Here is a 25,893-nt window from a genome sequence, read left to right on the forward strand (position 1 = left end):
TATTAAGTCAGTAAACCATTAGGTCATTAAGTTCCCCTAAACTTCATAGGCCTGTGTGCCATAACACATTTCCAGGGGGTGAGACAATGGAGCCAAGTTGTTCACGTAAGAACTGCTCAAAACAAGCAACCACCTGGTGAAAAGACAAAGCACTGATGGTTTGGCAGTAGGATTCTCTGCTCAGCTCAACAAAGTGATAGAAGCCAAATGAGCATCAAACCACTACAGGCAGCAATTTTAAGTTTCTGGTAACTCCTTCTGAAAACAGCCTTTTCCAATAAGACAAAAACTAAACCAGTTTTGCTACACACCTATGACAAGGATTTGAAACACTTTGATAAGGATCATTCAAACAAGCAAGATCTTAGGATTAGTTCTTTAATCTACCACTTCACAAGTATAAATCATCACAGAACTAACAAAGGGAAATCCAAAGAAAGCCAGAAAGATCCTTTTCACCGAGCTCTGTAGAAGAAAATAGATTACATACAGCAAAAAGCTATGGTCAACTCACAGCGTGAACGGCTAACCTGGTAAAAATAAAACAATTGCTTGATATTTCTTTTATCCTTCTTGTTTCTCTGGGCATCCACACTGCCTCTGCTTTGTAAATCCCTACAGCCTATCAGTTGTACCAACAGGCCCACGAACACTGTCTCCTATGCCAAAGAATCTACATTTCTGACACAATAATCTGGGGTCCTCAAGGAAAACTATTATTTCCATTGTGCCATTGTTGTATTACATTTGTACATTGCCAAGAATATTTGAAAAATTATCCTTAACTGAAATTTTAGAACATGACTGCTGAAAGTGATAGGTCATAAACAGGGGCCAGCTATTTAAAAAACCCAAAAGATACAAGAAAGTATCTTAAAAAGAGATTGATTTTACCCCTTCACATATTTTACTGCAAAAAACCCCCAATTAATTTGTGAAATTATCACTGTAAGGGTATGTGGAATATGAGAGCATCTGCTTCATCGACGTTATCAGATCAAGGATCTTTCCAGCTCAAAGGCAGATACAAATGACAGGAAAGTAATAAATAAAACACACCGTGACACAAACCTGGTATCACGGGATAAGGAAACAATCACAAAGAAGAAAAGGTTCCAGTCACTAATTAAGAGGTCATTAAGAAACTACAGGCAGAAAGCCAGTCTGGACTTTGTAACTGATGACAGGGAGAAGTGCAACTGTGCAAAACTTAATAACAGATCTTTTCTTAACTATTTCACCACATAACCACTCTCTCTATTCCTGCTGAGCACTGTAAGGATTACACTGAGCACCACTCACTGTGGGCCAGGAACTGGACCAGACCTCAGGAGAGCCCCCTGTGTCTGGGGCCAGCAGCTGGAGTGGGCGGGGGGCTGTCTCAGCAGCTCAAAGGGCCATGTAGGCAGGTCCCATAAAACATGAATTTGGGGTCACCAACTGGTGTCATGCCTCAGATGAAAGGGCCCCTGCAACTAGAGCAGGTGAAGGTCTCAGCATCAACCACTGGAGCAGGATCACAGCCTGCAGGGCCCATCCCTGGATGCCAGCTACCAGAGGGACCAGAGCAAAGTTTGATGAAAATCCCAGCACCATGGGACTGAGTGGCCATGGGACTGAGGGTCACAGGACCCATTTGCCTGGGAACCTGCTGTGTGTGGTGGGAGAACTTATCTGAACCAGTCAGTGAGCAGAACCCAAGCATGGGGAGTTAAGAGAGCTCCTGATGTAGCCATGGACAGCAGCTGAGCAGAGAGCCCCCACTGGGACTTGAGATATCTGGGACTCAGCACCTAGAGAGTGATAGCGTAAGTGTTTTCACCAGTGAACTTCAGTCCTCATCAGATGGAGAGAAGAAAGGGACTTGTCAGCCTACAATTTGCTTCATATGAGTCCAGAGAATTCTATAAAAGGGTGTGGTTGAGGCAGAAGCCCTCAGAAGAGCAGTGTGTTACAGGATGTCAAGCATTGCTGAAAAGATTTTGATATGGATCTAGGATAGGGATACTTGAGGGCATTAGGATTTTACTATCGTGGCAAAAAACAAAATTTAAAAAAACTCATTATCACACTTAACTCCTCTCTCCAAAGCAATCCTTTTACAGGAGATTCATTTCCTTAGAAATTGTCTTCTTAAAACCAACTTCTACAATAAGTACTAAAATCAGAGTATGTTACATGATAGTGTGCAACTAAATCAGCACACCTTATCTAACGGGCAGTAACTAACACTCGAGTCTTCTTATGGCCAAAAAAACCTGTTACCTTAAAATGTTTCAACTCAAAACATGTAAAATAGTAAGCCAACCCCCGAATAAAGAGAACTAGCAACAGGAGGGCAGTTAAGTGGGAGAAACACAAAAGATTGTTACTGTTTTTCTTCTGGTTCAATCAATTTTGAACTCTGCTTCAGTCCTTGGATGCTTCAGTTCAACAATGGGTAAAATTACTCTTCCTGAGAGTGGAGAAATCCACACTTCAACCTTCTCAGAAAAAATTAAATCCAGATCTCTCATCTCTTGGCTGAGTGCTCTTACTTCTATTTCTATTGTGTAAAAGGCTACAGGGACCTTGCCTCATTTCTGCTCTACAATGAAGTCGGCTATCTTTACCCCAGCAGAACAGGTTAAAGCACCACCATGAATCACAGGCTCTCATCAGACACTTCTCTGAAAGAGACTGACTCAAGAGACGTGATTACCAGTCAGTATATGTTTATACTTTCCACTGCCTGACAGGCAAGGTAAGTGTTGCCACCTCACCCCAGCATGAGTCTTAGTGAAAGGCTCTCAACAACCGGCCCTCTGAAATACAGCCAAGCTTTTGCACAAGCACTCTCTCAACAGTTGAAACTCTCAGATTAAGGAAAAAAAAAAAAAAAAAACCCAACACATTAGCTAGGTCAGAAAATTATCTCCTTTCACCTTAATATCTTCACTAGATTTCAAAAGTCTAATTAAGGTCAGCAAGGGCGGAAACAATAAAGTACCAATACCGAGTAAGTGCTAGGCAGCATCTATTATTTACACCTTATGATCTGTAGTCTGCCCACAGCAGTTCTCTTGAAAGCACACTAGATCGCCTAAGGATTCCCATCTTTATGATATTTTATGTGGGAACAACAGTTACTGTGGAAACAGGTCATGTTTCCCTTTCAGGTAAACTTCTTTTAAGTGATAAAATAGTAAATGCTAAACAAAATTTCATTTTGTCGTTTGTTTGGGTTTTGTTTTTTTTAAGAAGAGGAAGCCCCAGGCAGAGCAAAACCATAAAGAGCTGGGGTAGGACGAGCCATTTAAAACTCCTAAGGATTTAGATTGGCTTAATTCAAATTATTTTTTAACTATACTGTGTTGTGACTGAGCTGGAAGTGTGTTGAAGACTGAAGAAGTGTGGTGCATAGAAAATGCTGAAGCATAGCTTTCAAACAAAAGGAACAGAGTTAAGGGATTTCAGTTCAACAAGGAAAACATGAAAGAATAAAAAGGTTTTAGGCTGCTACTACTAGGGACTGAGGTGCTATCTACAAAATACATTAGAAATCTCTTTTTTGCACAATAGGTAATCCAAAGCCCATCCTTTAATACATTAAGCTAAAACTGAAGGTTTTGCCCAACTGCATCCATTGCTATTTGTTGGAACTGAACCTTATCTTGAGTTGTAACTACAAGTCTTTCGGAAAACCAAAACTGAATTTTAACTGAAATTGAGTTTTAATAGAAATATGAACTTTCAAATTTAATTTGTAATGCTTAGTACTTCAGCAAACCTGGCCCTCACTTCTAAAGTGTCAACTTTTCTATGTTTGGTTAGGGGTGTGTATGTTTTAGTTTGGGGTGGTTTTTTAATAGTTGGTATCCCTGTGGTGTAGTCCTCTAGGAGGATTGCCTGTCTTATCTTAATCAAACTTCTTCACTTCACAGTATTGGATTTTTAAAGAGTGAAGCTAGATTACAAAAATGAGTTTTTAATATATCATTACACCTGCATGGATGTTTAATCTAAATATGTTGTAGTCTTGTTAGGGAGGTCTTCAGCCATAGTATATTAAATTCATATTTTGAGCTGGTCAATACCCTGTGAGAATTTGCTTCTCCCCCTTTGGGTTCCCACACCTAAATCACATGTGATATGCAAACACACACACACACACACATTTAGTGTGCATGTGCTAGCATCACATGTCTACATATCATTCATCACATAAATGTGAAAGCAAACAAGTCTCAGACTGATTTTTTCCCTGCTCCTGCAAAAGCTCTCTCATTACCTTTAACAAATCAAAATTACAGTCAGCACATAATTGGCAGCTGCAAATACAGCCCTGCTGCTATGACCTCCCCCTGCTGGCTGGAAATTTTAGTTCAGAGGCCTCTCAGTGACTTCTTTTCCAGTTACCTTGCTTATTTATTCAATTTACAACTGCTTTATAAATAACATAGCAAATATTTGCAAGCTGAAACTACTTCACACTGTGTCATGGCTACAAAGAACACTGCCTTCCTAGAGCCAGAGAGGAAGCACTTCAGATCTCAATTCTAATGAACCTTTATGTTGTTGACACAGAACCTAAGCCTACGTCCTCCAAACTGTGTATAAAGCAAACCTCTAGCCAGTTTACACAAGGCTGTTATTTCCATCAGGAAGAACTTGCAGTAGAATGAGCAGCACCTTGTTGAGCTCTCTGCTGCTTTTAGGGTCAGTTGATCCTAAAGAAACCAAAACAAAGACAGAAAAAAACCAAACCAAACAGACCGACCGACCTCTCGAAGGCACCACTGACTATTGTGGTTTTCAGCCAGAATAAAGAAATTAAAGGTATTCCAGCTCTGCTGCCCTCAATGTGGTATAAGGTATGCAGAAGACTGAAAACAGATTTTGTACATAAACACAAAGTTAAACCTGCAAGAGATTAATCTTTGACTTTCACTAGTCTGCAAACTAATATGACTTTGTCAGCAATGACGTATTTTGCTCTTCATGGATATACTTTTTAAAGTTCTACTACCACAAACAGGATGCTAAGATTCTTAGGTTACCTATGCCAACTCTGACACAAACTAAACACATTTTGTATTTAAGGCAACTTGATGCCTGTATGAACCACAGCTCTGGGTGAATCATGTAATTCCTTTTCCATGTCCCCAGCAGTAATTTTGAAGTGGTCCCCAGTGGTCCTTTTGGAGAAGAGCCTGTCACAACTCTGAGCTTGTAACTTTCACCACGTTTTGTAAAAATGCATTTCATTCCAGAGTTTTTAAAACTGACACACAATATATCATTTGCTACATTCGCCCATGTCACCCTTCTGCAGGTTACGAAACTCTAGAGAAGGAAAAAAATATGGCAGAGATCCTGCTGCTACCATGCCTACCCACATTCAGACTTCCAGATGTTCTTGTGAAAATTTAAGGTATGTTAGAAAAGAAGTGAGAAGTTTCTTAACCTGTCAAGAGCAGAGAACTCCTATGATGTCTTCACTGTCAGACATGGAAGACTGTGTCTGATGTACTGCCCTCCATAGCTTTTCAACGGGTTGCGAAGTTAAGGCACAGAACATTTTCTGAGGTATGTGATAGCCTTTCATACCCTTCAGAAGGGTCGACAGTCAGGATTAAGCTTCAGCTGTGCAGTTCTCCTTCTGACTCCCAGGAAGATGTAGTTCCCCTTCTCCCTGACTGGGGAAGCTATCCACTGAAGTACAGCAAAGCTGTATACAAACTAGGAAATTAACAAACAAAAACTATACTTAGTGACAATCACGACTGCATCAGGATATACACATCCACCCCAAACCTTGAAAGCACAGAAATAAAGAGGGGAAAGACTGCTGTATTCCACCACACTTTTCTGTTGCCTAGGGACTGTTGATAACACACTCTGAAAGGCTTTCTCTTCTACCTTTGGTGGGGAAAAAAACCCACAAACCTCCTGTGCTTTAGTAAGAGCCACCAAAGAAAGTTCAGCATGCACTTTCACACATTTCATGCATGTTAATTTACATTGCTTAATGCTAGAAGGAGTTTACTTGATTGTGTTGGAGTGCAAATCTAACAGTGATAGGCTGCTGCCTTATCTTTTAGAAATGGCAGTGAAAGCCTCTGGAGTGTGCTACCAAACAGCATCATAGGCAGTATGAAAGTGGAGATGAATATAAAAGTCCTTCCCTCTGACTTTATATTTCTATACTTTACAGTGGGTGGATGGAGGGAGTGTAACCCAATGCAATCTTAGACAACACTAAATATAGTTCTGTCTGTTAATACTGCTTAGGTAAAATACCTATTAGATTCATCAAAATATTTTAATGTCTTCTTGCTGTGCAGAAGGGATTGCAAGATTATAGCTTGAGCACTACCCAAGATTATTTCCACAGAATTTCAACATCCCAACTGTTTCTGAGGTAACAATCCACTAGTTAGATCAGCTGGTAACTTGCAAAAATGTGGGTTATTATGCCAGGCAGACGTGAAAAAAAAACCTATGGTGCTGAAAAATCATTCTTGTTTGATTTCAGGCTAAAGATTGTGCATGTTCAAAATCCAGTAAACATCACAGAGAGTGGAACAGATCTGCTCCAGTTTATGACCTTTAGTAGCAACTATTGAGCAATTTAGAGGGACTAGGAAGAAAGGAAAATAAATAATTTCATTTAGAGCTGCATCTAGTATCTTAGAATTCCTTCTGTAAGGAAGACCAGCTCTCAGGAAGTAATGTTTTAATTCATCACAATGTGAAATCAATGCAGAGAAAGGAAAACAAACAAGCAAAAACAAAAGAAAAAAAAATAAAACAAAATAAAAAGAAAGAACAAACACTACCTCAACTCACTGATGAAAACAGGTTCACCCATGAATTTACTTAAATCAAGTATTCATCCCAGATGGGAATTAGCCTTTATCATTCACAGCGATTAAAAAGAGACTACACTTTTATTCTTCATTTTAGTATATGACCATCTTCAAGAAACATTTTACCAAACAGCATTTTTCAACTTCAGAAATCCTTCTTTTAAGTGCTTTTCAGCTCAAATGTTTACAATGATTTTGCCATTAAATAGGAGTTGTCTGAAGTAATACCTCAAAGTCATTTTCTAAGAAATGCAGACTTATCAGCTCTGCAGCTGAAAGGAGGTTTCATCACACCTTGTATCTCACACCACATTCTCTAGGTTGAGACTAGAAACTAAAGAATCAAGGGTCTTTCTGGAACTTGTTACACATCTGTGATGAGACTTTCTTTTCAACACAAGTAATCACTGCAATCACACCTGCAATTGCCAATTTTACTTCCAAGAAACACTGACTTTGAGCTCTCCAATCAAGCATGTTGTAAGCATTTTCCACTGTGCTTTACCTCACCAGTTTCTCTAATGAGCCATTTTCTGCTGTTCCAAAAATCAAGGCCTTATCATTGACCCAATTTGCAGGATGTCATCATTACCAGGATAGCTATATCCTGCTCACAATCAGAAACACTGGTTTTTAATTTAATTTTTGTAACTGTCAGTATAGACTAAACCAGGTATGCACTTAGGGCAGTCATTTTTTCACTACAAAGCAAGTGTGTGCTTAGAGTTTGAAGGCAGATCAATTACTCTGAATGGGGCCTGAGGGACTCTTAAATGAAATACAGCTTTCACTTTTGAGAAGATGCTTCTTACATTCTTTCTCCCTGGACTTGCATAATGCATCAACACTTCCAACCTTGTCTGTGATGCATCCTAAGGCAGCTGTTTTTAAGCTGGATTCTTTTAAATCCACATGTATTCTGGTGATTTGTTTGACACTGTTTTCTTGATACAAGGCTCCTGAGAAAGCGAGCTTCTAGGCACAAAATCACAAGTATTTTTCTATGCAGAGTTAAAGGGCTTTTTTGGCACTTTTAAAGAGTCACTGCTAGAAATGAAGATGCAATACTAATAGCCCATAGCATTAATTTCCTTCTCCCTTCTGACCTCACCTTTTCAAGTCACCATGCAGTTTTCAATAGAAAAGTAGCTATCTGTGATAAAATACCCAAAACATTTAAAAACTGCTAAACACACACATGCATAGACTAATGATTTTGTTCAGGCAGATTAGGCAAATTCTGTTTCCACAAAGGAGAGGTTATTTTATCCTTACTCATTTTCAAATAAAGATGTGATAACAGCTCAGAAGACCAAGGATTACCAGGGATACAGATAAGACTCTCCAGCTGAAGCTTTACTTGTGCCTGAGCAGAGAATACCAGGTGCAAGAGTATTGTGCAAACAAGGACAGGCACCTACTCCTTCATTTGAAAACAGGAAAGTGTGGTACAGTGAATACTTACAAAGAAATTGCAGAAGTGAATACACTACTGAAATAGCTTTTGGTGCACTAGAATTCAAGTTACCTCTAGGACTCTTCATAACTCAATCTTCAGGAAATCAAGAATATGAAAATAGAGATCCCAAAGTTTTGATAAAAGGCTTGAACAACAAACTACTTTCCATTGTCACTTCCGATATGTCTTTATGGAATGACTTGTATAGATATCTGGCTTTCTAAAGCTCTTCTTATGTTTGGAACATCCCTATACAATTGCACATCCTGAAGCAGCCCTCCATACAGACTCGAGAAAATACACAAACTTAAGACAATGTATTTGGTTGGACTGTTTCTCAGAAAATACTCTTGAACTTCCCAGAAAAAAGCAGAAATGCCCTTCTAGAGAGAATATACTCTTTTGAAGGTTGTTGAAGGGATAAAGAGCAAAAAAAGACTCTTTACTGCAAGAAACACATAGGCAAAAACATTTTTATCTTGGTACAAGCAGCAGTAACTACCTTCTCTGCACTGCTATTTGCACAGCAATTACAATTGCTGATGTGGGGGGAAAAAAAGAACAGTGATACAGTTGCTGATTTTACACAGCACTTTTTGTTAGAAATCCAACTAATCCACAGATTAACACATAAACCACAATAAAGGCAGAATCAAAATTCTTGGAGCCCTACCAAAATTAGATTGAGTAACCATACCGTTCTCTGTATGTGACAAAAAATGACCTGCAGTGGTAAAAATAAAATGCTGACCAAGAAAGCCAGGGCAAATACCACTGCAAGAGGTTCCTTTCCTCACAGCCCCACTTCCATCTTAGTCACATCTTTACATCAAACGAGTATGACCTACAGAGCTTTCCACCTTCCAAAGTTTTTGGGTTTTGCCTCCTCATTTCCTAACATAAGGATCTCTGAATGTTAGCTGAGCACTCGCTCTCATTTTCAGGAATTTCAGGTATCTTAGCAAAAACTGAAATATCTTTCACAAAGGTATTAACTTTATTTCCTGTGCTTTCTGAGATGAAGCCCTCATTGAAGGTACTAAAGCTTTATGCTGCCCCTTCAGTTGCTGAACGTTCTTTGTAGGGGAGAACGTAAACCAAAAAGATCTCAAACATCACCTGCAAAGGGTACAAAGTACCCTTATTCCTCAGGAAAAATATGCAGCCTTTTCATAGTCTTGTGCAAGTTTTCTGCAAAAAGAGAAGTAATTCCACCCCACAGGTGAAGAGGGTAAACCACTTCATGCCAATTCTGATCATACAGAACGAATAATCCACAGTCATCATTATAGGAGCAGCAATCAGGCAAACAGAGGCAACAAGTACGCCTTGGATACTTTTGCCAAGATATTAAGAGGCTTGGTTCACTTTCTGTGTAAACATTGTTTCTTCCAGGTTACTAATAAGTAATGCAAACATTTTGAGAGTCTAATACTTCTGACATTTATTGCCATTCCTCAAAGAATAAATGTCTCCAGCCAGATTTTCATGCATCCTCTGCAATCTCTGAAAATACTTTATCTATCCAGTGAGGGAGAAAAAAATTGAAAAACGTAACCTCAGAACTAAATTTGATTTACATAAGACTGTGATTCAAAGCCTGGTTTCAGGGCCAGGTTGGATGGGGCCATGGGCAACCTGATCTAGTAAATGGCATCCCTGCCCATGGCAGGGAGGGGCTGGAACTAGATGAACTTTAATGTCCCTTCCAAACCAAGCCTTCCTGATTCTATCATTTGCTACAATATTTCTCCAACACTCCTGCAAAAGAGGAGGAATGAGGCAATGTTCTTTGTATTGGGTTTGCATGGCAAGGTTTTGGCAGCAGTGGGGGGAGCTACAGGCCTGGCTCCTGTGAGAAGCTGCCAGAAGCTTCCCCTGTGTCTGACACAGCCAGTGCCAGCTGGCTCCAAGATGGACCCGCAACTGGCCATGGCTGAGCCCAGCAGCGACGGTGACAGCAGCTCTGTGCTAGCTCAGTTAAGAAGGGGAAAAAATTATTGGGCAGAAGTAATTGCAGCCAGAGAGAGGAGTGAGGATATGTGAGAGAATCAGCCCTGCAGACACCGAGGTCCGTGCAGAAGGAAGGGCAGGAGGTGCTCCAGGCCCCACAGCAAAGATTCCCCTGCAGGCCGTGGTGCAGACCACGGTGATTCCCCCCTGCAGCCCATGGAGATCCATGGGGGAGCAGAGATCCACCTGCAGCCCATGGAGAACCCCAGAGCAGGTGGATGCCTGATGGAATCTGTGACCCCACGCTGCACCAAGGTCCTGGTAAGACTTGTGGCCCTGTGGAGAGAGAAGCCCACACTGGAGCAGGTTTGCTGGTGGGACTGGTGACCCCAGAGGGGACTCATGCTGGAGCAGCCTGTTTCTCCCTCTCATGGGAGGGACCTGATGCTGAGCAGGTGAAGGACTTCCCTCCCTGAGGAGAAAGCAGCAGCAGAAACATCCTGTGATGATCTGATTGTATCCTGCACTGCCAAGGAGAGGAGGAAAAGAATCAGGGATAAAGTTAAGTCCAGACAGGAGGGAGGGGTGGGGGCAAGGTGCTTTTAAGATTAGTTTTACTTCTCATTATCCCACTCTGATTTTGATTGGTAATAAATTCTAATAATTTCTCAAGCTGAGTCTGGTTTTGCCTGTGACAGCAATCAGTGAGTGACCTCTCCTTGTCCTTAACCTCAGCTCACAAAACTTCCCTTGTATTTCCTCTCCCCTGACAAGTTGAGAAGAGTCACAGAGCAGCTCTGGCAGACACCTGACATCCCATCAGGTCAAACCACATCTCTGATAGATAAGCAAAAAATTCCCTAGTACAGCTGTTCTTGAACAAAACTCCATATTCTGGAAAAACAAAATATATTGAGCTGTTTCTTCAGCATCTAAGAAGACTTTTCTCTGTGGAAAAGATGTTCCATCTCTCTCATTTATACCACCTGGAGACAAGTCCTGGGAACTCTTCCTGATGGCTGACACTCAGTCCAGACTCAGAACAACAATTCGATCTTTTGAAGCTTAATTGACATAAGACTGACATAAGGGAGTGGGACTCATTTGCTTCTGTGTGCTATCACTCAATATGAAGGGATTATAACATTCAATGTAATCAGAAAGGGCAAATCCCAGGACAACATGTTAGATAGCCATTTATGGAAATTATAAAAGGAATTGTAAGAAGATATAAACAGAAATAAAGTACTTTCAAATGTATGTCTGTGTCTGATGGTGAAAACAAGGAACACATGAAATGATTTCATTCTCAATGTTTGTAGCCTATTCTTTTCATACTTGAAATTTTCTGTATCTTAGTGATTGTCAAAAGCACAAAGCAAATTATTTAAGACAAAATTTTCTTGAGCTTAGCCACGTTTTGGCATTTTCTACCATAACTGTCTTCCCCCCTTATAATGTATAGAGGATTAGAAAATTAAATTATTTTAATTTGGAGATGACTGGGCCATCGAAATATTCTAACTACACACAGTAACATACTTATTGTATGTAATTATAGATCTGTGACAGTGCATACACACACGTGCACTTTATGCACAAGAAAACACCTGTGTTCCTTCTAGTCTGCAAGACAAGGATTACTGATCATAGCTGAAAAGGTTACCTGGATCTGGGCTTTGTTTCCAGCTGTTATATTAGATATTGTCCAGCATGCTTCTTTTTTGATAGATTCTTTTGGGCTGCTCAGCAAGTGCAGCAAACTCTGCAGCGCTGAACAATTCAGAATTACCTGAATACAACAGGAAAAACAAAACAAAACACATCTTAGAAGAAATTTAGGATAAAGAATCACAGGAGCAAGGAGTACAATGTCTTGAAAATATAAAAAGCATATCCCATTAGATGACCACAGAGACTTTTTTTTAAAAAGCCACTAAATACACACCAAATAAACCCCAGAAAGAATTAAGAAATAAATGTTTGCAGGAAAACTAAAGAGCAAAACTACCAAGTCCTTCAGGTAAGAGATCACACCTTCATAATGATTTCAGCGTGATTGGAAAACAAGAAAATACTAAGCACATTATGGCCTAACAAAAATAAAATTATGGTATTTTCCTGTACAATTGTAAAAAGGACAGGGAAAAAAAGCTCCAACTACTTCTGTTTTCCACATCTGCTGGCACTGTGGTGCAGAGTGTGACCAGTGCTGTATCCAGCAACATTACGAATGAACAATTCTTACTTAAAAAGTTACAAAACTTGCAAAAACCCTGCAATTTTACAGTGCAGAAAAATTGCAGCAAAATTTCCATTTCCTAAAAGACCAAAAGTACAACAGAAAATGCCCCAGAATTTGGATGTTACAAGACAGCACCCTTGATTATTTTATGTGTGACTTTTTGACCCTCTAAATGGACATAACAAGATTCAGAAAATGAAAAATGAACTATCTTTTTATTTTAAGTCAATTCTAACTTCTAACAATTAAGCCAAGAATTGAGAGAGTACATCAAGAAGCACAGTAATTTTGCCTTGTGTGGCAAAAGCAGACACCTTGGAAAGAACAGTGTGGTACAGAATTTCATGGGAAATACTCTAATCAAACTGAATCATGGGCATGACTTCTCATCAGGAATCTGAGGACTTCATTCCCTTGCTTGCATCCCCCTGCTCCATATTCTTAAAATCTTTGTACACCCCACTAAAATTAAAAAACCAAAGATTATGGTTCAGGTTTTATCAAGGTGTCTGATAATTTTTTTTTTTTTCTTCACGTATACTGTCTATGGTTTTAGCCATGTTCAAGCACTGGCAACTGTTAATAGCTGAAAATGAGAGAAAAAGTAAAAACAAGTTTGTGCCCCAAGGTTTTACGGAGAAGTTCTTGAAGAACTCTCTTGTAAATTGCATTCATATTCAGAAATGTATCAGCTCTCAAAGATGGGCTCTTCCTCCTTATTACTGATTTTTACATGCATCCTGTACCACTTTTTAGCATGCAGCACAATCTGCAGGCAGGACTATCAAACCATCCTACCTTTTAAGAAAGTTTGTGTTATGCTCCTCAGAAAAAAATCATGTACAACAAAAAAGTTTAAACTGTTTTTTAATTAAAATCTAAGATTTATGCAGTATTTAATAACCTGCATTGCATGTGAATTAGTGATCCCTTGTGGTTTTATCTTTAACACCATTATGAAATCACATCTCAATCATTCTTTATGACTGATCTGCAAAACAAATGCCACTGAGAAAAATACACCAAACCTCCACAATTGAGCTACACAAAATACACTGTAACAATCAAAACATCATGTTATCTTCCTCCTAGGAATAAGATATTGAAACAGTGCCCTGGTGCTGCTAACCCATCTTTAACTCTGGTCTCAAAGTCACAGAAGTACAGAAGCATCCCAGTGCCTCCGAAGCACCAGGTTTCCTGCCTTCCAGTTTAATTCCAGTACAGTGGTGGGAGTCACTGCCTCCTACCAATGCTTCTTCAAACAAATGCCCAGGCACAGCTCCACACCACCCACAGTGTGACCACACACTTGTTTTCCATCATAAATTTGACGTATTTTCATCATCATATGCTACATTCATCACAGATTGGCAAGAGCACTGAATGTGACAGCCCTTGGATGGCACTACCAGCATACATCACTCAGCAGAAAATTCACCCTAAGAGACAGACTTGCTTTAAATAAACCAAAAACATCCCACCCTTGAGGGGTACTGCACAGCTGCCCACAACTCCCAGACACAGCTACCTAAGAACCAGCACCAGTTCAGGACTGAACACAAAAACTCAAAACCACCACATTTTGAAGCAGTTAGTGTCATCAACCTTCACTTTCAAACTTCAAAAGGAACAAGAGGAGGTGCTTGTGAACAGGCTACCACAATTAACAGAAAGATGTACTGCAGTACAGCACAAGAGAAAGTTAATCCATACCTGGGTCTGGATATCATCTCCTGTAACGATGTTTCCCACAGCTCGTAAGGCAGGAGATACAACCTTGTAGTCGTTGTGCCTAAAATTGGCAGAGAAAAATCTAAATATTCACCTATCCAAAGCATCTCCAGCTTCACATTCTCAAGGAAGGAACATCTCTCAGCCAGGGGAAAACCTCCCTGATAAATCTGACTTTCACTATCTAAACAAACACTCTGATTTTAAACTAATTGTAAGCCTTTCCAGGGTTTCTAAATATTTAGACCTATAGATGTCATTCAGCAGCATAAAAACAAAATATTAAAAGAATAAAAGTACTTCAGAGTACTTCCAAGCATCCTTGGGAGGAAAAAGTAATTCTCTTCAACTACAAAATACACTTAATGTAGCACACACAAAGGCCGAGAATGAGACAGAAGAACAGGGATAGAAGTTGTGTGTTTAACCCATCAAACCCTGTTTGATCATCTTCTGTCATCATATGCATCCCTCCATCATCATTGTTAAATCAGGACTGGAAGAGGAAAGGTGAAGTAAGGATTTTTTTTCTCAAATGAAAACACTTCTTTATAAAAAACTACTTGGAACCAATATGTTCTATTCATTAATCCACCATCACATTTGCTCTAATGTTAGAGGCCTTAATACTTTTTTTGTTTACATCACTGAAAACCATTATTCCTTGCTCTTAAGCCATTGAATGGTCCATGTCCTGACCGTGGATCCGAAGCAATGGCTCTGAACAAGGCCAGTCTCTGTGACCCCCAACTCTCACGGCCACACTTTACTGACCAAAGTGTGCACGTACTCTTCAACAGTAAGGGTGGAGAAAATAATTTATATTTCAAGTCCCTGGTACTGTCAATTCTAGTAAATTGAACTATTTCTTATATTTTTATCTTTGATATCCTTTTAGTAATTTCCTTGTTAGGTAACTATAATATAGACTTCAATGACACAAGGAAAATTTCAATGTATATTATTGATTTTACAAAAATGTAGCTCTTGGGTGCAGGAAAAGAATCTCATAAGAAACAGCAAAATTAGTACAAGAAAAGTTCCATTGCTTTTGTTACTCATGACAAATAGAGAACACTGAACAGACTGGTAAAATTAAAACTCAAATCTTACTCTTTGGAAATTACAGCATTTCAAGACCTACTTAATTGAAGTCCTCATTGTTATAATCTTAATGTCAGGGAAAAGAGTGACAGATTCGCTTGCAACAGATTTCTTACATCAGCAGTTCCACAAGCCTTCTGCAGACTCCTGCATCAATCACAGCCTGGATTTTATCATTGGGGCCATCAGACAAATAGGACAAAGCCCAGCAGGCATCAGCTAATACATCAGTATCATTGACAAAGAGCAGCCAGGAAAGCACACTAAGACAAGGTGAAACCTGTAAGATATTAAGAGGAGATACATACAATTAAAAGGGCCAGAAGATCTATTATTATGTCAGCTAATTTTGTATGTCATTATTGGATTAGGCACTGGCATCTTAAGATTCATCACTCAGAAAATTTCAGACCTAGCTAGCACTTCTGTGCAGGACAAGCAGGGAGAAGCGTGTCTCCAGAAAAGCATCACAGCAACTCCTCAGCCTCTACAGAACATCTGCCAGTGAAACTCAGACCTGTGCACTAAGATGTGCTGCTCTACAGCAACCAAGATGTGCAGAGTTTTGTTCTGCCAAAGGACAGCCATCTCCAGTACAGGAACAGTAACAAAAAGTTACCAGGCAGCCGTGGTAAAACAGTGGCTGTGGATGTCTGCCCAAAGGACTAAACAAAAAAATTCATCAGTAAGAAGCCCATCAAATACTTCTGAAACATTCCTTCTGTTTAGATCAAGTTTCACTACCTTAAACAAATAATTTAGCTATCACTACTTCACAACACATTTTCTTTCAGGCATCTCTTACCTTGGCAAAATCAGGAGGAGGATTTTTCCCTCTGCAGAGGTTGGACAGAGCCCATACAGCATTTCGGGTCATAGTGAGACGATTCTGTTTTGAAAGCAATCTAAAACAAACCAACAAAAAAATTCCAACCCTTGCTTTAAAAAATCAAAGCCAGGCAACCCCATTAACTGTGTGAACCATTAAATCAAACTCTTTTTAATATATACCAGAGAAAAATATGAGAGGTTTTTCTCTTATAAAAATAAATCCTGAAGAAATTCATCCTTGATGGCTACTAAGGCACATGCTAGATACAGGAATCCAGTATCCCAGCAAGAGCAGTAAACATTACACCAAATTTCAATCAAATGCTTAGATACCAACACGTTAGATTAACAGTCAAAAAGGTGCAGGAATTGTGACAAAACCACTCTAAGGAGGAGGACATACAGGTAGTTTTGAAGAGCAGTCTCGTACCAAACGGCATTTTTATGTCAGTCTCAGACCATGAGTCCCACACTTTGGCCTAGGAAAATGCAGAGAGGCAAGACCCAATTTTCCCAAATGTAACAATTCAGTTTCTTTTTCTCATAGCCATCTCCCACTGTACCAATGTCTTTATGAGAGTATGGGAGAATTCCCCTGCTGCAGAGTCTGCAAAGGACAGAGACTGAGTAATTTGGACATGACAACACAAGATGGTGTCATTGTTTCAGCAATAACATGCTCCTTAAGCAGAGGACCATCAAGATAATTAGCAGGCTAGAGAAATGACATGCAATGGGACGTCAGTGACCTGGATTTGTTCAGCCTTAGAAGGAGACAGTGTGAGCAGAGATAAAACTGCTGCCAACAACACTTTAACGGGTGGATACAGAAAACAACAAGCCAGACCCTTCTGAAAGGTGCATAGTGACTGGACAAGAGGCACCATCACAAGGTAAGGCTCAGAAAATTCTGATTAGGTATCAGAACACTCTGTTTCACCACGCCATGGTCAAATACTGCAACAGGTTACTCCAGGTAGTTACGGAATCTACTTTTGATGTTCCAAATTTGACTGGTTAAGTAGTTGAGCAATCTAATCTGTTCTCACCTGCTATGAAGAAAGGCTTTGACTAGATGACCTCCAAAGGTACCTTTCAAGTTAAATTATTCTGTGACTCTGAAATAAGCCCAGACATCCACCCACACTGTAGAATAAAACAGTTCCAGCTTAGCTGCTTCTAAAACATATTTCCATTTCAGCGTCATTTAAAAAGTAGTTAAGGACTCCCCTTTAAAAACTCGGATTAATCCACAATAAAAGAAAACAGTATTATTATTATTATTATTTAAGGCAAAACCCAAATTTCAGTCTTAGCATGCTCGAGCAAAATTCTGGAAAACATATTAAAACACACTTACTGCAATAAAGGGGGCAAGATATTACAGTCCAAAACATAGTCTCTGCACATAGTGCTGTCTCCAGCAATGTTGCCAAGAGCCCACACTGCCTGCAATGAAAAACAGAAGAATAATTGCTTTTATTCTCAAAATTCCAACAGTTTAACGTACGTATTAGAGTTGGGATATAATCTGTTCTCACTGTTAGATCCTGGACAACGTAGGGAAGGGGAATGCATCCTGGTTGCGCATTACATGTATACACTCAAGCTCCTTATATGATTCAGGAATGTTTAGGGAGATCTAAGAAGAACACCGTAACAGCAAACATCTCCAAAGACTGTGCAGGCAGACATACCCTTGCTCTGTCCACAATGTAAGAGATGAGCTCACCTCCACAGGCTTAGGAACATTCTAATTCTACACTCCTAGTTCACAACTGTTTTAAAACCAGATGTTTGTAGCACAGGTCAAGCAAGCCTGTATCTACCCAAAAATGTTTCTGTGGAACAGCTCATGTTAGTATTTACTACAAAGCTATAAAAGCATGCACTGTTTACACTGTCATATATAAAAAAGAGAATCTATGTTCAAGATAAATCACTGTTCAGAATCTAAGAGCCTGGAGATATATTCTTTAAAATAAAACTATATGAGACAGAACCAGTGTTGCTGATTAAGTCATACGTATGGCAAAATATAAGGGCTTGGACATCAGACAAATACAATACTCCCCTAACTTCATTTTGCAAAAATCAAGAATACCAGAATTATTTAAGCAGCATGAAATCCATCATCTGTAATATGATGAGAATAAAAGATTTAATTTGCTTTGATTTATACATTTGGGCCAAGTGGTGTTTTTTATGTCACTGCCCACCAATATGAGAGCTATAACTTTAAAAAGTAGAAATAGCAGACATCAAGTATAAAAGCAATTCTATGAATTCCATGCAAACTACAGTATTTTGTCACACAGGAAAGCTTAAGAAGTTCACTTTTGCTATTTACTTCAGTTAGTAGAAGACTAAGTGTCATATCAAACAGATACACGTATCTGCTTATTTGGTTGGCTTATTTGGCTTTTGGCTTTACAGACACATGTATCTACACAACCACTGGAAGTACTTCTAATTCTGCATACAGAGGACAAAAGCAATCCTATTTGTCATGGATAACAGCTGAATGTCCTTCCCAAATTTCTCTTTAGTTGAAGGCTATGTATTTAGCTGCAGTAAAATGAGTTATAGTGTATAACTATTTCTCCAATCGAACAAATAAGTTCCTCACAAAAATAAATATGTTCTTCCCTCTCTCTATAACTATGTGAAATAAAATGCTCCTCTAAAAAAACTGACAGAATTGCCTATTTTTTTTACCTAAAGGAAATTTTTGGATAACCTGAAATAAACAGTTATTCATTTTCAATATGGTGTCAATTAATTTAATGCATTCGGTTTCTCCTGTAACATGTTTTTAAGCAGTGGCAAAAAGATGCTATTTTAAAAAAAAAAGACTCCAACCACTCTGAGGGCCCAAATCCACTAGCAAACCCTGCAAAGTGAATACAGCTAAAACCAGAAGTATATACAGAAAGTAGAGAGAGATTTCAGCTTGCTAGATACAAAATAAAAAGACTCCTCTGCACCAGTACTACCAACAACAGCATAGATCAGAGCCATTAAACTGCAAGTTGTGAAGAGAGTAGGCGACTGTTCTGGGGATAGGATTAGTTTGTTTTGTTTTCCACTGTTTTCCAGGACTCTGCTGTCAGCCAGTCAGAGGCAGGGCACGAGACTACACCGACCTGCGCTACGAAACAGCACAGCCATCAGTACTATGCGATATTTTCCTAAAACTGATCTTCACCATCATTTCTCATTCTTATTCTTATTCTTTTTACAACTGTTGTGACAAAAGTTTATCTAAAAAGCCTAACTTTGGGTCTGGCAGCCTCTTGGACTCAAGGCACAGAAGACAGCTCCCACAAAAATGCAGCTTACGAGACAGAACATATGCCACCTCCTGCAAAATGTCACTCATGTTAGAACCTCAAGGAGCCACACCTGTTGCTTACCCCAATATTTGCATTTCTACAGCAAGGAGAAGCCTGAGGAATGAACCAAAGATTTCAGACAGTTCTAAATAAATTTGTGAATCTTTTGAAAACACCTTGGGGGGGAAAAAGTTAGAATTTGGAATCACTCTCTTTTACTGAAGATGTAAGTAATTTTGTATGAAGACACGGTCTCCTTGCCTGGACACCCTTACAAAGGTAAAAAACAAGGAAGCCCCATCTCATTTGTCTGTGGTCTTTGTTTCTGCCATTATAGAGATATCTATTTTTAAGGCTGATAAGAGTGATAATCACTTAATCCAAGAATCCATTCTGACCCTGAATGACTCACTGGATTTGCAACAGCAAATCTCACATCAAAAGGTCTGACCAGAGGAGTCAAATAGCACCTCTGCTTTCCCATTCCCTTTTTTTTTTTTTTTTTTTTTTAAAGGCAAGGAAATTCTGGTATCATAGGCCCTGGTAAGAGAAGATGTCACAAGAAATCCTTGTATTGCTATTGACTGATAGGACACAAGATGCCAATTAATTGAAATACCTTTGGAAAAATATGCAGTGCTTCATTCAATAAGAAAGATGTCCTTCCCTAGGGAATTATTTCAGCTCTTCAGATAAGTAAGAAACACAAGTCAAGCTCGTTTAAACTCTTCTCATCAAACACTGCTATAAATGCAAAGCTCCGTCATGGTTTCCACAAACACATAAACAATGACAAGTTTCTTTAGGGTTTGTTTGTCTGAATAATGTTCAATGACTTCCATTTCTTCTTTTGTGCACTCCTCAAAATGCAAATACTTGACACAACATTTTGGTTTTGGCTTCATTCTACAGAACTCAAATGTTTTCATGTTCATTCCTGGATAGTTGCAAAAGTAAAAGCATATTAAATTCCATTAAACTTTACATCTTATTCAATCAAAAAATTATTTGACTAAAAGATTCCGTTTCAGTACCTTCTACTATCTAAATCCCAACTTAAAGAAGACAGTAATTTTAAGATTTGTAGCCGGATTTTTTAACCCACATCTTAGGTAGAAAGCTGTGTGCAAACGTTGCCTTGTTAATTGACAGCACCTATTTTTATACACTTGTATAAATTTCCATTTGTTGCTAACACTGGAGTAGGGTTTGTTGCCAATCTTTGATTTATTTTACTCATCCCTGAACTCCAGTGTTTTTTCCTGCAGTGCTGTACAACTTCAGTAGTCAGTAAAAGTGAAGTCTCGTAGAGTACTGCTGAACCATATGGTGCCTTCTGTGAATAATCCACGTGCTTTTTGACAACTCTCCGCTTTCCCCTGGATTCTGAAGATTCTCAGCCATTATTTCTTTGGAAATTTAAACTAAGGGCTTAAGGCAATCACCAACAGCGTGCAGAGTTTGCCTCTCAGTGGAGAAGAAATATTACAAAGAATCAACACTTTCTCAACACTTGGATGCTGACTTGGGAAAAGGATCCAACGCTGAGATAAAGATGAAGATTAGCCCGCATACAAGTGAGACTGGCTAAGTGAATATAAGGAAGGACACATTCCTAGGAGATGACTGCTACTATGTGCTAACACAGAAAACATCTTTCTTTCAGTGGCTGGAGCGGTTATAGCTCCTTCTTCTGACATCTCATCTGACAAACAGAGAAAGTAGCTCATCCTCACACCTGGACTATTTGTCCTGATTTTGATTACCAAGAGCTTGTTAATAGGACAGCTGATGTAAAAGCCAAACGGAGCCTGGACACCAGACTCACAGGTCAGCTCTGCCAAGCAAGTGATGGTTACCAGCAGGAATAGCAATACAACTAGAAATGGAAAAATACTGAGGGAGAAACACACTGGTTACTTCAGCTGAAAATACAAACCTTCCCAAAAGGGAAGAGGGAAGCTGGGGATGCTCATGCCACTGGCTGTCCAGCAGAGCACAATGACACATATCTGTCACTGCGAGACAATCTTGATTCTCCTCGACAGGCAGCACAATGCCTTGCATGGGTTTTGAAGGAAATTCAGTGTTCATCAAGGAAAGCCAAGTTGACATCTGGGTTTCAAGAATTGCAGCAGGGGAAGTCAGGAAAGAACTGCAGCTAAGACACTGCTGAAACCACATCAACCTTAAGCATGTCTAAAGGGCTTTGATGGAGTCTTTCAATATAAATTATTTCAGGCAGGCACATAAAAATTTCTAGTGTCTTTTGGAAGAAAAAAAACATGGTAAGTGGAAAAGGGCTAGGACATCTGCCACTGACTAAACCTAAAAATCAGTACCCCAAAAACAGAAACAGGGAGAGGATGGGAGATGTAATCAAACCATTACGTCTTTCATAAATAATGAAGATGTAGATCCTGTGATAAACTCAATTTCTCTGATGGGAAAAATGTATGCTAAATGGTTTGACCACTGACCACAGAGAAAGACTGACACACATTGCAAGTAAAGTAATGAAAGAGTTAAAGGATGGTATGCTAATTAAAAGAGGCCTGCATAGCTTAATGGGAAACAGATCTTGTAAAAGAATGTAAAGTATCATTTCATTAACATACATATTGCTTATTAAACATAGCTATAAAGATTCCCTCACAGACTTCTATGAAAGAGCTGATTTAAAATCTTCACTAGACTCAGAAACCAGCATAAGCAAAGGAAAAAAGTGTAAAATTGAAACTGGCTTATAAAAATGAAAAACACATGTTGGGAACATTGTGATCAGAAGATAATGTACACTGATATCTGTTCCTGAGCTGCTGCTAAGGGAAATTAGAAATATAAAACAAAGTAAACATGTAGATCTTTAAAACTGACTTACTATAAAACAAAAACAGTGGATAATGACTAGCCAATAAGTAAGATACTACATATTTTTTTTGTTTATGCTGTGCTATATATCCAAAATTATATTATCACCTAATATTTCCTTCTATAGAACTACTATCCCAACGAGAACAAAGAATGGCTTCCTAAACACAGCCTTCAACACTTCTCTCTTCATCTTTTACTATATGATTACAGGGTTAGCTTCTGGCCCCTCTGCTCTGAACACGTTGTTGTATTTTCTGCATTTTCCTGTATTTCTGTAATTTGTTACAAATGCAGTTGCTTGCAAATAATAATTTTCACAGTAGTACTGCGAGACATAATTAGGGTGATCATTTTAGGGGAAAATTATAGCCAAATACCACCCAGTTTCAGAAATCCAACTTGAGAACCCCAGAATGACCTGCTCAAAACACAGGCCTAACTATAAAAATCGCTGCCGAGTTGTCCTCAACTACAAAACGAAAAGGAAATATTTCACCTTAAGCATTTTAAAACCCCATAACAAGTATCCACTTACTGAAAACTGAGAGAAGGAAATCATCCTGCATCAGACACTAAGCAGTAGAAGCATTTTTCTCACAAACCTATAGTCAGCTTAATCATAAGAATTTTTCCCCTGTTCTCCTCCATGCACTACAATTTGTTCCAACTTTAACAAACAGGGTCACAGTGTGACAAATAAAAGCCTCTTTTACTACCCACTCAACTGTTACCAGGGCAACAATCTGTGCATATACTGAATGAGACAAGAGTCATCTGGAAAAATACTATGCAATTGTGTACTACTGCTCTTCTGTGATACCGAAGCACGAGAGATGACTTCTCAGTGTTTATATGCTTCTAATTTTTGTTTTAGATGATACTATGGTGAAGTGCTTGGGGCTTTTTAAAGCTGTTGGGGAAAAAAAGCAGAATTCCTCTTTTGTTGGCCAGCATTAAACCCCAAGTCAGTTGTGAGCAGGGCTGCAACCTCCAGAGCTGCAGCACGGAAACCCACTATGAAACAGTGTAAGCAACACTTTGCCATGGTACATTTTCCTTCTTCAGCACAGCTTACTAGGGAGCAATTTTAACTGGTACTTTGAAATTTACAGCAAATTTTAACTGGTACTTTGAGATTTACAGCAAAAGAGAGATTGTGAATTTGGCAGCACCTGAACTGCATGGAAGAATATCTTCCAGTAATGACAACCATGCCACTCTGCCTGCCTGCAATCTGAATTTTAGTAAGTCTGCAGTTTATTAGGAGGCAGGGAGGGGGGAAGGAGCCAGATAAACTACTTAACTGTGGCCCCTAAGCTCTTCCGCTTATTCACCCATCTTAAGATTGAAAGCGGCACAACTTAATCTAAACAGGTTTGCTCTTCCCACCTGCTCTCTACACATCAGCAGAGATAATAACAACCTAACAAAAAAGGCAAGTTAGCCCTTGTACAGAAGATCAATCATTAGGAAAAAAGTAAGAGCAGCCTGTACTATATACAGAGCACCAATCATTCTGCAGAACAGCACTCTTCGAGTCAAGGCTGAATTTGGAAAGCAATGCTATCAAATTCGACCTCCAAAATACAAATTCTGAAAGGCTCCATATAGCTAAGGCTGGATGGATTTTCACAGGGGCAGAACACAGCATTTACCTACCATTTTGGCAAGTTCCCTATCACATTTCTGACTTCTACAACAACAGCAGACTCAACTCCTCAAAGCTAAAGTAATGCCTCTTATTTCCTTTAATACTTTTTCAAACAGCTGAATTCCATTCCTCTTTAAAAGCCTTCTCAACAATAATTCAATCTAAGACAGAACAGTGAAAATGGAAAGATACAAAGTGGAGTAACTTGAAAGCTACAAGCAACTAAGAAAATGTCTCCTGGAAAATGTTAGGCAACCTTAAGTACAGGTGGTACATTCTGAGCCAACTACAAGAAAGAAAGGCAAGTTACACAAAGCAGTCCAATGTTTATGAGTTGGGACTCCTCCAATCATGCATCTCGATACAGCCAAATGCAAGGTCAGACATCTAGGAACACCGAACAGAGGTCACACTTACAGACGGAGAACTGAACCCTGGAATCAGTGATTCTGAAAAGAACAATGGATCACACTGGGTAATCAGCTCAACCTGAGCTCACAGCCAGCTTCTGTGGCAAGGAGCCCACCAAGCCACTGGATATTTACACACCAAAGTATTGAGCAGAAGGGGAAATGAGGTACTATCTCTGTGAACAATGCTGAAAGAGTGCTACTGGAATAGCCAGTGCTTGTCATTTCACCACCACAAAAAGATACTGAAACTAAGAAATGTTCAGCAAAAGGTCACCAAAAAACAAACCAACCACCACAGAAATGTTCTCAAAATGAGAATTTAGTGCTTAATTTCATTTACCCAAGTAAAACCTAAGCTATGGTCTGCAAGTAGCTATAGGAAAAAAACATAGAATTTACTGATGAAGTAGAGAATGTAACAAAAGCAATACCTAGACCCAAAGCTAGTCAAATTTATATAGTAAAGATACATACTTTCAAGTTAGGATTAAGATTGGCTGAAACTAAATTTATTAACAACATCAAGGTTTCATCACCCTAAGTCTTCAAAGCAAGATTATATGTCTGCAGTACATCTTTGTTCAAATACAAGTTACAGACCTCAAATGGAAACTACTGAATCAATTGTTTGGTCTGTGCTTTATACTGATCCCTGTGGGCCTTGAAGAATATTCATCTATGCTGTAAGGAGCTCGGAGAACAAACTGTAATTTCCACTCTTTATCTTCAGGACAAACAGGCATGAACTTTTCATATCTAAAGCAATTATTGAAACAAGGCTCCCTGAATTCCTCAATAGACAGAAATATACTAACCTATTAGAGAACAAAATTAATTATCCCGCTAGCTATGGTTAAATATATATTTTCCAGAAAGAGAAAAATGTAATACTTGCTTAGGTAACTTAACACACACTAAACACAAAGCAACCATTGTGCAAAATTGCTGTATACTGTATTTTCTCTGAAGGCTTTCTCACAGGATAGCCTTGTTCCTTTCCAGAGAAGGGGAAAAAAAAACCCAACAAAACACCAAACAAACAAAACTAACAAAAAGTCAAACAAAAAAGTCTCCGATTCCGCAAATTAACACACCCACAAAATTCAACTCTGTTCTCAGTCTTTACCTGTTCCTGTACATCTTCAAACTCTGAACTAAGCAGCTCTATGAAGATGGGGACAGCTCCTGCTTGGATCACTATCCGAGTCTGAAGGGAATTTCCCGAGGCAATATTTGTCAGCACCCACGCAGCTTCAAACTGGAAAACAAAATACAAGTCAGCTTACTAGGGGCTTTCTATGCCACACCAAACATGGGAGACTAAATGTCTTTTAAAACCAGAGAGATCTAGCAAATTTGGCATAGGAAAAACATGAGATATTACTAATTAACAGTCAATATGAAAAGAACCAGAAGCATGTATTTAAGAGTTCAAGTTTAAGT

General features: G+C 39.1%; 1 protein-coding gene across 1 annotated transcript in view; it reads right to left on the bottom strand.

Moving 5' to 3' along the window:
• Nucleotides 1–25,893, bottom strand: part of KPNA1 (karyopherin subunit alpha 1) — a 49,908-nt gene that overhangs the window by 4,709 nt on the left and 19,306 nt on the right. The window contains exons 6-11 of the mRNA XM_040089398.2: nt 25,577–25,708; nt 17,538–17,626; nt 16,152–16,251; nt 15,463–15,626; nt 14,225–14,303; nt 11,930–12,055 (exon numbers count right to left, since the gene is read on the bottom strand). Coding sequence (XP_039945332.1) covers nt 11,930–12,055; nt 14,225–14,303; nt 15,463–15,626; nt 16,152–16,251; nt 17,538–17,626; nt 25,577–25,708 — 690 coding nt within the window. The remainder of the gene's footprint in view (nt 1–11,929; nt 12,056–14,224; nt 14,304–15,462; nt 15,627–16,151; nt 16,252–17,537; nt 17,627–25,576; nt 25,709–25,893) is intronic.

This window comes from Hirundo rustica, chromosome 2 (assembly GCF_015227805.2).
Source record: "Hirundo rustica isolate bHirRus1 chromosome 2, bHirRus1.pri.v3, whole genome shotgun sequence".
NCBI classification, from domain to species: Eukaryota; Metazoa; Chordata; class Aves; order Passeriformes; family Hirundinidae; genus Hirundo; species Hirundo rustica.